The sequence below is a fragment of the Mauremys mutica genome, chromosome 25 (genome assembly GCF_020497125.1).
Source record: "Mauremys mutica isolate MM-2020 ecotype Southern chromosome 25, ASM2049712v1, whole genome shotgun sequence".
In the NCBI taxonomy this organism is placed as follows: Eukaryota; Metazoa; Chordata; order Testudines; family Geoemydidae; genus Mauremys; species Mauremys mutica.
In genome coordinates, this window is record NC_059096.1 from 12918300 (window position 1) to 12931981 (window position 13682).

The window sequence follows — 13682 nt, forward strand, 5'->3', positions numbered from 1 at the left end:
TAATGCCCTCAGTGTGCTGCTTCTCCAGGAAGGAGGGCGGGAAGAGGGCGAGCATCTAAGCAATTGTCACCTAGGCTGCTCCATAAGTTGATCAGCAGGGGGCACTCAGTGTTCCCAGCCATCCAAACTCAACCAATACATAAAGAAAAAAGAATTCATAGAGCAGGGCCTCAAGGAATCCATTTTGAAGCACTTGGAGGAGATGATGATGATCAGGAACAGTCAACATGGATTCACCAAGGGCAAGTGATGCCTGACCAACCTGATTGCCTTCTATGATGAGATAACTGGCTCTGTGGATATGGGGAAAGCGGTGGATGTGATATATCTTGACATTAGCAAAGCTTTTGATTCGGTCTCCCACAGTATTCTTGCCAGCAAGTTAAAAAAGAATGGATTGGATGAATGGACTGTAAGGTGGACAGAAAGCTGGCTAGACTGTCAGGCTCAACGGGTAGTGATCAACGGCTCGAAGTCTATTTAAAAGCCAGTATCAAGCTGAGTGCCTCAGCGGTCAGTCCTGGAGCCAGTTTTGTTCAACATCTTCATTAATGATCTGGATGATGGGATTTATTGCACCCTCAGCAAGTTAACTGATGACACTAAGCTGGGGGGAGAGGTAGATATGCTGAAGGGTAGGGTTCAGAGTGACCTAGACGAATTGGAGGATTGTGCCAAAAGAAATCTGATGAGGTTCAACAAGGACAAGTGCAGAGTCCTGCACTTAGGATGGAAGAATCCCATGCACTGCTACAGGCTGGGGACAGACTGGCTAAGCTGCAGTTCTGCAGAAAAGGACCTGGGGATTACAGTGGACGAGAAGCTGGATATGAGTCAACAGTGTGCCCTTGTTGCCAAGAAGGCTAAAGGCATATTGGGCTGCATTAGTAGGAGCACTGCCAGTAGATCAAGGGAAGTGATTATTCCCCTCTATTTGGCACTGGTGAGGCCACATCTGGAGTACTGTGTCCAGTTTTGGTCCCCCCACTACAGAAGGGATGTGGACAAATTGGAGAAAGTCCAGCAGAGGGCAGTGAAAATGATTAGGGGGCTGGGGCACATGACTTATGAGGAGAGGCTGCAGAAGAGAAGAGTGAGGGGGGATTTGATAGCCGCCTTCAACTACCTGAAGGGGGGTTCCAAAGAGGACGGAGCTCAGCTGTTCTCAGTGGTGGCAGATGACAGAACAAGGAGTAATGGTCTCAAGTTGCAGTGCGGAGGTCTAGGTTGGATATTAGGAAACACTGTTTCATTAGGAGGGTGGTGAAGCACTGGAATAGGTTCCCTAGGGAGGTGGTGGAATCTCCATCCTTAGGGGGTTTTAAGGCCCAGGTTGGCAAAGCCTTGGCTGGGATAATTTAGTTGGGGCTGGTCCTGCTTTGAGCAGCGGATTGGGCTAGAACCTCCTGAGGTCTCTTCCAACCCTAATATTCTATGATTATATGAATAGTTGCTTGCCCTACAGTAACTGTAGATCCCGCTGTAGGAGAGCATATGCCTCATGTACACAAGATTGGAGTCTTGAACAGCAGTGTCCATCAGGGCCACACACCCACATGAGAGCACGAAGGATGGAGCAACTGCATCCCTCTCTGTCCCCTCGCAATTCAAAGACTGAGGACACCAAAAGCAGAGACAGAGGGAAGGTTGTGGGATCCATACTGACTACAACTCCTCAGAGAAGGACAGTTACGTAGGGTTCAGCGACCATTCTCTCCAAGCATATGTCACTGTAGATCCCACTGCAGGTGACTGGCAAGAAGTAACCCCTCTGGATGGTGGGATGAGAAGTATCAGTTGCACCAGTCAAACAATAATTTTATACTGTTCTCCCGAACTCCACATCGTCCCTTGTGGCTAAGTCCAACACAATGTCTAACAAAGGTTAGTGGGCTAACTCCACAATGCAGCTGGCTTGCAGATTTCAGAAACTGACACGTTTCTCAAGCAGATGGAGAATGCTACTTAAGCTCTGGTGGAGTGAGTCTTAAGCAGGAGAGGTACATCAGCCAATTGGTAATGCAGTCAGATACAGTGTGTTACCCACTTAAAGATTTTGTCTGTGATAAAATGGCCTGGCCTTTGGAATGACCAGCTACGGATGGAAATAAATGGGGAGTCAGTCTGAACAGTTTGGTTCTGTAAATGTAGTAAAAAACAGGGCTCTTGAAACATCCAGTTTGTGTAAACTCCTCTCCCCAGTGTAGAGTGGGACTTGAGAAGAAGATAGACAAGTTACTTGATTGTTTCAGATGGAATTCTGAGACCATCTCAGGAACAAACTCAGGGTGAGGTTTTAACACCACCTTGTCTCTATGACCTATTGTGCGAGGGGGGTCAGCCATGAGAGTGCGGCTTAGCATAGAAAACTGGGAGAAAGATGCTTTGGTGAAAGTGAAACTGGGAGACGACCTTAGGGAGGAAAGCTGGATGCGGCCTGAGCTGAACCTTGTCCTTATAGAACACCGTGTAAGGAGGCTTTGATGTTAGGGCCTTGAGCTCAGACACCCTCCTGACTGATGTTATCGCTACCAGAAATACCACCTTGTCTGAGAGAGACAGCAGAGAACATGCCATCAGTGATTTGAAAGGTGGCCCCACTAGCCTGGAGAGGACCAGATTGAGGTCCCAGGTCAGGACCGGCTGTCGAACGTACAGATATAGCCTGTCGAGACCTTTCAGGAAACGACTGACCATGGAGTTGGCAAAGACCAACCAGGCCTCCATGCCTGGATGGAAGGCCAAAATGGCGGCCAAGTGCACCTTTACTGACGACATGGACAGCCCCTGCTTCTTGAGGTGAAGAAGGTAGCCCAGTACGAAGGGTATGGACACGAGAGTTGGAGATGGATGGTGTTGTGCCAACCAGACTGAAAATCTCTTCCTCTTGGCCAGGTAGGTAGCCCTCGTGGAAGGTTTCCTATTGCCAAGGAGGACTTGTCTGACCGGCTCCGAACAGGCGAGCTCCATCGGGTTCAGCCATGGAGCTTCCGCGCCATGAGGTGCGGCAGTCTGAGGTTTGGGTGCTGGAGACAGCCGTGATGCTGAGTTATCAAGTCCGGGAAGAGCGGCAGGGTGATTGGGGATTCCACAGACATTTCCAGGAGAGATGTGTACCAGTGCGGACAGGGCCAGGCTGGAGCTATCAGTATCATTGAGGCCTCATCCCTCCGAATTGCGGAGATGGGGTACAGGAGCGGGGGTAGGGGGCACCCTGACATCAGCTCCCTCCCTCCCACACCCCACCCCACCCCCGCTCTGCACGGCCAGCAAGAGGGTCCCGGGAGCAGCTGCAGGACGACACAACGTGGGGGAGGGGCACCTGAACACCTGCTGCCAGCTGCGCGCGCTCTGCTATCAGCTGGGCAGCACTTAAATCTCTCCTGCGCAGCCGCCCAAGCGCGCAGCTTACAAGGAACACAGGCGCTCCCGCTGGTTGGCTGCGTCTATTACAGGGAGCCTGGCGGAGGGTGGGTGTACAGGTGCTCATAGCCCTACGAAGGGACAAAGCACCTGCGCTCGTTCCTCTTTCCAGTTGGAGGCAAAGAGGCAGGGGTCTGCCACAAGGTCTTAGTGGCCTCACTAATTGTTTTAATTAGTGGCAGGGCAGTGTGGGAGGGGCCCAAGGGAACAAGGATATCGACCACGGGGTCAGCGTCCTCCACCACCTACTCCGTCTGGATCCCCAGGTTCTGTGCCACCTCCTGAGAGTGGCACGAAATCCGGAGTTTGATGGCTTCTGAGCAAGGGCCTCCTTGTTTGCTTGTGCAGTGCACCACATCAGCATTGTGCGTCAGGATCTGCGCTCCTAAATTTTAGAGGACAAGTAGGAACACCAGACTGGTGACTCAGTTTCAGGATATTTATGTGAAATCCCAAGTCTTCTGGGGATCCCTTGCATTTGTAGGTGATCCTAGCGGGCTCCCCAACTTGTCCCTCACACATCCCGATTAATGTCTTTGTCAGGGAGGGAGTGGAGAATGTTACCCCTCATTGTACTTTCTTGGCTTCTTGCCACTATCCTAGTTCTACGAGGTGCCACTAAGACCTTCCCACCCACTAGATTTCTCACTGTGCAGTAGACTGACCTGGGACAGAGTTTGAGTCTAGCAGGCGGTGTCACTTACATGCAATGCTGACACATGGCCTAACACGCCAAGGCAAGACCACACCATTGTAGTTGGGTTTGATTTTCTCTCTAGTAGCAGCGATTGCCATTATTGTAATATGTTCTCATAAGAAAGGTCCCTGAAAGGTGTTGGGAGAAGATGTGGAAATGAAGAGGGCAGCCATCTGCGATGACGTCTGTTGTGATAGTAGACTGAACATAGTGGAAAGAGGCTAGGCAGCTACCAAAGGTGGTGACAGGATTTAGTCTGGCTCTTATGTGGCTCCTAAACCTGCTGCTTCTGTGATGGTTCCGGGTCTGCAATGAGGATAATGACAATAGGTGTTTCCTGGAGTCTTTCCGTGGCAGCTGTCTATTCTGGGAGTAGGATGTTGTCCTCTGCCTCTGTTCAGTTTGATATTTATATGGCTTTCAATAGTGATACAGTACATAGATCCCTAAAGATTGTAATGTAGCCCCCCATCAGTCATTCTACAAATGGAGCACTTCATCTCTCCTGCTGCTGAGGAGATCCATCTCTTCAAAGGGGAGGTCCTCTTTGGCAGTTTGCACCTCTTTTGGGATGCCCAATACTGGCAGCCATGAGGACCTCTTCATGGTGATGGCAGAGGCACTGACCTCATAACCATCTTGGTTGCTCCAGCATGCATCCCTAATACTCTAGGACACATCCACGGCTGCTCGCAATGCTGTTCTAACCACCACCTGGTCCTCTTTTACAATCTCTTTCAGTTCCTCCCTATTCTCTTATGCTTTTTTGGACAGGAAGGGAGTGTTTCGGGGGTATGTGAGTGTTTGTTTTTAACATCTAAATTAAACCAGTGGAGAAGATGAAGTTTTTCAACAAAATTATGAAAAACACATTTTTGAAGCTCTGAAGAAAGTAACAGGTCACACGCTCACTAGGTTCACCTTGCTACTGGGGCGGTAGACAGAACCAATAGGGGGTCACGACCCCTCCACCCCTTATTGCCCTCACATGGGGCACAACAAGATACTGGGCATGTGCGTGGCTGTGCAGAACACTGCTATTCAACAGACTGAGCTCAGGCACACAGGCATCGACTAGGGGAGCCACCCTGTTACACACTGAAGAACTTCCACGAGTCCCAAAGATCATTCAAACACACACAACACCCTGCCTCCAAACCACTGTAACTGCTTAACCGCTTTGCTTTCAACCTTTTTATGAATCTGCTGATGCATCTGATTCATCACTATGCCAGTTCTCTTGCATGTTCATTCAGGGCCGCATGGTCGGCATTTAGGGGACACACACAGGAGATGGAGAAATGGACATATTTTGTCCATATGAAAAACAATTACATGTTCATAACTTGGAATCCATGTGAGATCCCCAACTCCTGAGGGATGTAGAGGCTCTATTATACATCCAGAACAAAAACCATCATACAAGTGAACCAATTTCACAGCCATTCCTTTTGTCTGCTTCCTGGGTGGGGGAAATCATGACTGACCTTTATATGTCTGTTCATAGCAGTAGACTGTGCCGCTCGCACCAGACCCTCTAATTCAGCACCACTGAAATTTTTGGTCTCCACAGACAATTCTTTAATATCTACATCTTCAGCCATCAGCTGGTGTTCCCGCATCCTGGCTGTGTGGATATGAAGAATCTGAAGTCGGCCCTTCTCATCTGGTAAACCTGAGAATTGTAAACAGAAAGTGTCAGTCCTTGGCCTCTGCTGTCTCAACGCAGCAACTTCAGGACAAGTGTTACTGGCAGCCTCTCCTTACAGCTCCAACATGCAGGTGATTGCTCCATGAGCAGCCTCCATTCATGTACGCAGAAGAATACTCTACAATGATTTATCAGAGAACCTCAACAAACATTAAAGACACCTCAGGCCCCCTTGACTAGGGCTTGTGAACATGACCACTTAGTTCGCAGCAAGCTAGGGTGTGAACGTACCCCACACTAGATACCCATGTGCACCCTGCTGCTGTGCACTAAAAGCTCCCTAGTGCATGTTAATTTACTGCCATTTCAAAGTGCAGTAGATCAAAGCGCGGTACAGAATTTTTCCTGTGCAGCAAGGTCCACACAGACACTTAGCGTGTGGCAAGCTAGAGTCACCTCCCAGCTTGCTGCAAACTAAGTCTAGCAAGCCTTTAGCTAGCATTATCCCCTATTTACAGATGGAGAAAATGACACACAAAGTTAAGTGACTTGGTCATGCATCAAGTCACTGGCAGAGAAGGAACTCCTGTATTCAATTCCTGAATCCCACTTGCCACGTGTCACATATGCAAGCAGGCTGGCCTCATGCATTCCTGCAGCCCAGAGTGAAAGTCATGCATTCGGCGGGGCTATGGGCAAGCAGGGGAGTTTGGGCTACAATTAAGGCTGCATGTCTGTCTTTTGCAGCGGCTGATGCAGCTGGCTCAGGGGCTGCCTGGACACTCAGGCAGCCCTTGGGCCCGCAGCAGCAGTTTGGGTGTGGGAGGGGGCTCAGGCGGTGTCAGGGGGTTGGGGTGCAGGGAGGCACTTACCTTGTGGGGAGGGCTCCCCAGAAGCAGCCGGCATGTCCCTGTAGCTCCAAGATGGAGGGGCCAGGGGGCTCTGTGTGCTGCCCCTGTTTGCAGGTCCCAACCCTGCAGCTCCCATTGGCTATGGTTCCTGGCCAATAGATGCTGCAGAGCTGGAGCTCGTGTCGGGGGTGGCATGCAGCGTCCCCTGGCCTTCCCTCCCCCAGGAGCTGCAGGGACATGCCAGCTGCTTCCAGGGAGCTGCGTGGAGCCGGGTAGGGAGCCTGCCAGCTCCTCTAACGGCCCCCGCCCCAAACACCAGCAGGGGTCCCAGGCCACGCACCAGCACTGACACCACCCCCCCCCCCCAGCACCAGCGGGGGTCCCAGGCAGTGTCCCCTCTAATTTTTTCACCCATGTGCAGAATGAATTTTGTTATGTGTACCAATATAGAGGTGATGTGTGACACATCACCTTCATATTGGTGAACATTCATGTGATGGCGGTGGGGCCAAGGGGTTCGGAGCGTGGGAGGGGGCTGAGGTGGGCCGGAGATGAGGGGCTTGGGGTGCAGGCTGTCCCAGGGCTACAGCGGGAAGAGAGGACTCCCCCCAGATCTCTCCCCCCACAGCAGCTCTGGGCCAGGGCTGGGGCACCTCTCCCACAGCCACAGCAGGTCCGGGCCAGGCTGGGTTGGGGCTGCGGGAGGGGCGCCTCTCTCCTGGCTGCAGCAGGTCCGGGCCGGGCGAGAGGCACCTCTCCCTGCTGTAACCCTGAGTGCCTACGCAGCACTTAATAGGCTGCTGTACGGCCATGCAGCTTAGAGGGAACTTGGGTTCCAGGCCATGTGCCGCCCCCGCCAGCACCCGCAGCCCAAGTTTTAGTCAGGGGTATATAGTCCACGTCATGTACAGGTCACGGACAGTGAATTTTCGCTTATTGCCTGTGATCAGTCCATGACTTTTACTAAAAATACCCATGACTAAAACAAAGCCTTAGTTATAATTCATCCTGGTGGCTACAGTGGCACCTGCTAAACAGAAAGACAGGGGCCTCTCCACCTCCTCTCTGGCTGTTTTCTACCATTAGTTAAGGTTCCTGCCTGCCTATACCTGCCCCCAAGGAAATCTGTTGTCAATCCAATGCCTTTCACCAGCACTAAAACGACACTTTTGAAAAGCAGTGTTTCTGATTGTATGTAAATATACAAGCTAATTACATAATTTACATGTTTCAGAGTGGTAGCCCTGTTAGTCTGTATCAGCAAAAAGAACAGGAGTACTTGTGTGGCACCTTAGAAACTAGGACATTTATTTGAGCATAAGCCTTCGTGGGCTAAAACCCACTTCATCGGTCTCTAAGGTGCCACAAGTACTCCTCGTTCTTTTTGATAATTTACATAAAATGTCACATATGGAGCTGCACCAAACTTTGCAGTTATGCATTGTAGCGATGGGCTATTGCCTACTGAACACCAACTGGCCCGCTTACCAATCTCCATTTTCACCTCCAATCTCCCAGGTCGCAACAGGGCCTCATCAATCAGGTCTGGTCTGTTGGTCATTCCTAAGAACAAAGGTGAAGCCAAAAGAAGCATTAGCTGAGACTAAGTTTCTATCTATCACCTGAATGTTAAATACAGCCTTATAAAGTCAAGGAGAAGATTTTGAGAGAGAAAATAAAGAGGACTATTTAAAAAATCGCAGCACTTTTGGAGGTCTGAGTAATGTCATGTGGGTTGTCAGCAGCCAGGATTGAACCTAGCACCTCTGGATCTAAACACAAGAGTTCCAAATCCTGAATTACAAGACCCAGCTCAGTTAGCCAAGGCTGTGGCAGACTCACCAATCTCTGTCTGCCAGGTACCACTGGAGGGGGACAGAGCACCACACTGACTGGGTTACCCATGCTTCCCCACAAGACTGAACACGGGAACCCACAAGGCTCTCTGATGTCTTGGCTCACCCCAAATGGAGGCCTTTAAGAGCAAGGAAAACTAAAGCAAGCTGACATAACTAAAGAATGACTAGAGAACCGATTAAAGGGATATTCGAAAGTACCACAACACTAGCGCTGACGGTTTAGTTGGCAGAGGCACTATGGTATGAACAGGCACTTCAGACTTAATGCTCCTATCACTGTTGGTCTCTCCAAGCTTATGAGGGTTGAGGCACGCTGGTGGAGAAAGGCAGGGAAGCTCCCAGTGCCCCCGTCTGGCCTGTACCTGTCCTGAGGATAGAGAGCTTTGTCAGGACTAAATTCCTGACTGCTGCTGAAATCCTCAGATTTCAAACGTTGAAGCCAAATATGTCGTTCCCACTCTGCCAAGACAGCCCCACCCTAGTTGTTTGTCATTTTATAGTGTCTGAGTCACGAAGTCTCTTATTTTCAGCAGTGGGTTCTCAATCTTTATTTCATTGCTCTTCATACTTCGACATTCCTGTCAATACAAGTTTTTTCTTCTTGTGCATTTTATCTCAAAACGGAAGAACAAAATTTCTTCCCCTTTCTTACTAAGACCAGCAATTGGAGTCTCTTACATTACACCACAGTTTTCCTTGGACAAAAAGCTGCAATTGTGGGCATAGCTCATTTGAGTAAGTCCAGTTTTTGTTTCCAGAATGCCTTGCAGCAGCCCAACTGGAGTTATTTGTCAGCACGGTCTTAGTGGGAGGGGATTTTGCAGCTTCTATTAGAGCTAGCACAGTGGGAGGGGAGGCGGATAACACACATTTCCAAACCAAGGCATCCTGCCTGAGCTTCTCTTTTAGAAACCGCGGCAGCGCGTGTGAGGTTTTCATACCAATGACCAGGATGTTATTTAGCTGCTCCACCCCATCGATTTTAGACAGCAGCTGGTTAACGACGGTATCGTGGACTCCAGTGCTGCCCATCATGCTCCCTCTCTGCTTGCAGATGGCATCAATTTCATCGAAGATTATGATGTGGAGACCACTGTTTGCCCCAAGCTATTGGAAAGAAATAATATAAGAATGCCCAAAGTTATCAATGAAATTGACCAGACAAAACGGCTAATATTCTACCCTTTCTTGGCTCCTGTTGGTGAGAGAACACTGAGACATTGGTATGTTTTTATCAGTGATCCCTACAAAATGCTGTGTGGCAGACACCCTGTAGGTCAAGTTCTTAACATTCCATCGCCTGGTCTACACTAGGATTTAAAGGAGGGAGAACGTGTGTTAGCTAACATGCTACCTCATTTTAGGTCTATATGAGATCATGTGTTAAACTGGCTCAGTTAAATTTAAGGCTCCCCCTTGGCTTTAACTTGACCAATTTAGCACATGTTAAATGCAGCATGTGCCTTGTCTACACGAGAATTTTAAAACCTGTTAGCACATATTAAGATAACTTCTTTAAGTAATAGTCTGAACAAGGCCCTGGATACCAGGAGGCCTTTAAGAGAAGTAAACGTTTTTGTCACCTAGGGATTTTTTCTTATTTTCCTCCATATTTGAAATTCTCTAAAAAAGGCACAGGCTGCCATCCTAGTCTGACCACATTACAGAAGCATAATGCATTTACATTCTTATGATTTCAGGTGCTTTGCAGACATATGCGCTCTCCTTGTGTGTGCAAACAATGGGGTCATGGCACTCCTTGGGCTTGCCTATATGCAGACACGACCCTTGTGGCTTATGGGGAGTAGGTGTGTCTATATATTTCACACAAGCAAGAATAAATAGGTACATCAGTTCTGCCCTCCTGGACCATGAGCTAGATAATTAAGAAAAAGTGTTTACTTAGGTAACACCATCACTTTGAGATCCTGCGCACATTACAGCTTGAATCACAAAGCAAAAACTACATTCAAAAGTCTAGTCTAGTGCAGCTTTAGTAAACAAGACTAAAACCATCCAATCTAGTGTAGTTGAGGCCCTATACTCAACTCAACATCATCCCTCTGTCTAATGTGATAACTATGGAAAACCGCATCCCATCAATTCCAAAATTTCAGGGAAAAATTCTAGACATCAATGGACACAACCCTAGTGATTCTGCTGCAAACAGGAACACTGGAAAAGCCCAATTCAGAAGAAAATCTGATACTGCAGGCAGAAGAATCTCTCTGTTGCTCCCTGTTCAGAAGCAGCATCTTAACTTGCCGCTTGGGGAGCTTGTCAGCAGCCTGAGCTCTAACAGAAATAAGAAAGCCTTGTGAGGTTGGCTTATAAAGGAGGAAGCAGCAGGGACCCAGAAAGGACTTGGGAGCGAGTGCTAATAGTGAAGGGAAGAAGCAGGGACCAGGAGGGTCAAAGCAGGGACCCCAAGAGCGGGGGGTGAGTTGGGGTTTTTTAGATTTTAAGGCCAGAAAGGAACGTTACACCTTATAGCAATACCCTGCACCTTACAGTAAGTGGAGTTGCAAATGTGTGGTCCCCATCTTCATCCATTATGGGTGTGCATGCGCTCTGCACATCTGAGACCAGAAGATTCTTGCTAGAAGATGCGCCTGCTAGCAAGAATCTTCCAGTCTCAGTCGCATAAAGTGAGTGCATGAGCACCAATGCTGGAATACACACAGGGACCATCAGTCAAAGAAGAAGGGACCACTGTGATCAACAAGAATAACCTCGATTTAAAAATTGCCAGCGATGAATAAACCACTATGACCCTTGGTAAGTTGTCCAAATGGTTAATTACCTACACTGATAAAAATCTGTACGTTACTTCTAGTCTGAATTCATCTCGCTTTAACTTGCAGCCCTTGGATTTTGTTACACCATTGTCTGGTCTCTAAGGTGACCTGATTGGTCTGGTCTCTAAGGTGACCTGGAATGGGTTACCTAGGGAGGTAGTGGAATCTCCTTCCTTAGAGGTTTTTAAGGTCAGGCTTGACAAAGCCCTGGCTGGGATGATTTAGTTGGGTTTGGTCCTGCTTTGAGCAGGGGGTTGGACTAGATGACCTCCTGAGGTCCCTTCCAACCCTGAGATTCTATGATTCTATGATTACAGTGTATGAGTACCTTCACAGGGAGACTGTACCATGCATAAAAGGACAAGTGTAGCAGAAACATTTCTGTTCCTCAGCTAAGTATTTATAGACTTTGGTCATGTCATTGCTTAACCTTCTCTTTGCTAAGCTAAATAGATTAAGCTCCTTAAGACTAACTTTATATGGCAGGTTTTCCAATCCTTTCATCATTTTCATGGCTCTGCTCTGAACCCTCTCCAATTTATCAACATCCTCCTTGAACTGTGGACACCAGAACTGGACACACGCGCCAAATACAGAAGGAACAGAACCTCCCTCTTCCTACTCGATATTCCCATTTATGCATCCCAGGATCGCATTCACCTTTTTGGGCACAGCTCATGTTCAGCTGGTTGTTTTGGGAAGTTCAATGGCCTGTGCTATCCAGGAGGCCAGTCTAGATGATCACAATGGTCCCTTCTGGACTTGGAATCTACGAGTTATCCACCAGGACCCCGCAAGACCTTTTCAGAATCACTGATTCCCAGGATAGTAGCTCCCATTCTGTAAGTAGGGTCTGTATTCTGAGTTCCTAGATGTATTCGACTTTTACATTTGGGGAGTGGTGATAAGAGAAACAGTGATGTGGGGTGGGGAGGGGGAGAATGGGAGGGAGCCCCACGTATGTGGCAGAGAGGGAAATGTGGGACACACACAGCCTTGCGTGGGGGGGAGGGGGAATTGGGGACACAGAGCCCCAGCATGGGGTTGGGTGGAGTTACAGAGAGGGTGCCACACAGGGAACTCATGGGGCAACAGACGGAGAAAGGAGCCCCTGGAGCGTGCAATGCGCTCAGCCTATAGAAGCTCGGATGTGTGCAACACCCTAAGGTAGATGAGGCCTATAAACTGTTTGTTTCACATGACGCTATCCCCAATTACTTCTTCTTAAGCACATTTTTAAAGGAGAACATTAATCCAAACCAACTTGGCCAAACTCTAATTACACAATAAATATCTCAATCTAACCCTCAATCACTCAAACATCCACCAGATGCCAGTGGGAGAGAATAAGGCAGCATCTTTTTTCTGCCTATATTTACACTGCCAAGCCATTTTCTCCCCTCCAAAATCCTGCTTCAAAAGACAATCTTTTGTGTCTAGCAAGGAGCTGGAGACAATGTGAACAGTATGCATGAATATGCTGTCGTGATGGCAATCTGCCCCCAGCGCAAGTCATTACAATTGTGACCTTTCCAAGACTTTCCTAATCTCATAACTTGTCATCAGGACCACCTCCTCCCGCCAGCATAAGGTCTATTTTAACAGGTGTTTACCTCAAAGGAGAAAGAGCTCACAGATACCAATTTTATAGCAATAAACTGGAGAGGAAGGGACTTGCAGGGGCTCAAATTAACACTCTCCTGATACCCCTACAGCTGTAGCTGATCAGTATATTTTCCAGAGGAAAGGACAAATCCTTATAAACTTCAAATTCTGCCTCGCCTTCAGCAAAGGATCTTGTCAAAATCACAGAGATGACACTTTTCCTGTAGCAGGAACAAACTACCAAGAGCCACCTCAAGCGGTCTATTTCTGCTGCATCGCACATAAACAGTATTTACACTTTTAAGCTATGGCTGGCTATTAAAAAATGCCTTCCGTGGTGGCTGTACAGAAAATTTAACAGGCACAGAAAAAGTTAATTCACCCCCTTGTCCCCTGTATCCACTCCCCATCCTAATGGGGCAATTCAATTTACCAAAATTAGTTTTGCATTGCTTAGTCCTGCTTGCTAGCCAGGATTTTTGGTGGGAAAAATTAGTGACAGATGAAGGTATCATACAATCTTGGACAAAGAATATGAGAGCCCAAACGTCGATGGTGCAGCGTATTGAGGGGAAATGTGACTTTGAGACATTTATGCTTACTGGGCGTTTGTCTCTTTATCCTGTGACTGCTGAAGTCAGTGGCAAAGCTCCCACCAACTTCAAAGGGTCCGAGGGCAAAATCTAGGACCCATTTCCTTGCTCTTGATGCTGTCTGAAGCAGACACCAGACAGCATGATACAATACAGTCATGAAAAATATGATGCAAAACCAGAACAAAAAACCCCACAAGAATAC

The 13682-nt window shown here is 48.3% G+C and overlaps 1 protein-coding gene across 3 annotated transcripts in view; it reads right to left on the minus strand.

Moving 5' to 3' along the window:
• Nucleotides 1-13682, minus strand: part of NSF (N-ethylmaleimide sensitive factor, vesicle fusing ATPase) — a 154264-nt gene that overhangs the window by 61863 nt on the left and 78719 nt on the right. For all 3 annotated transcript variants that reach the window (XM_044999730.1, XM_044999729.1, XM_044999727.1), the window contains exons 10-12: nucleotides 9423-9588; nucleotides 8111-8185; nucleotides 5608-5795 (exon numbers count right to left, since the gene is read on the minus strand). In XM_044999730.1, coding sequence (XP_044855665.1) covers nucleotides 5608-5795; nucleotides 8111-8185; nucleotides 9423-9588 — 429 coding nt within the window. The remainder of the gene's footprint in view (nucleotides 1-5607; nucleotides 5796-8110; nucleotides 8186-9422; nucleotides 9589-13682) is intronic.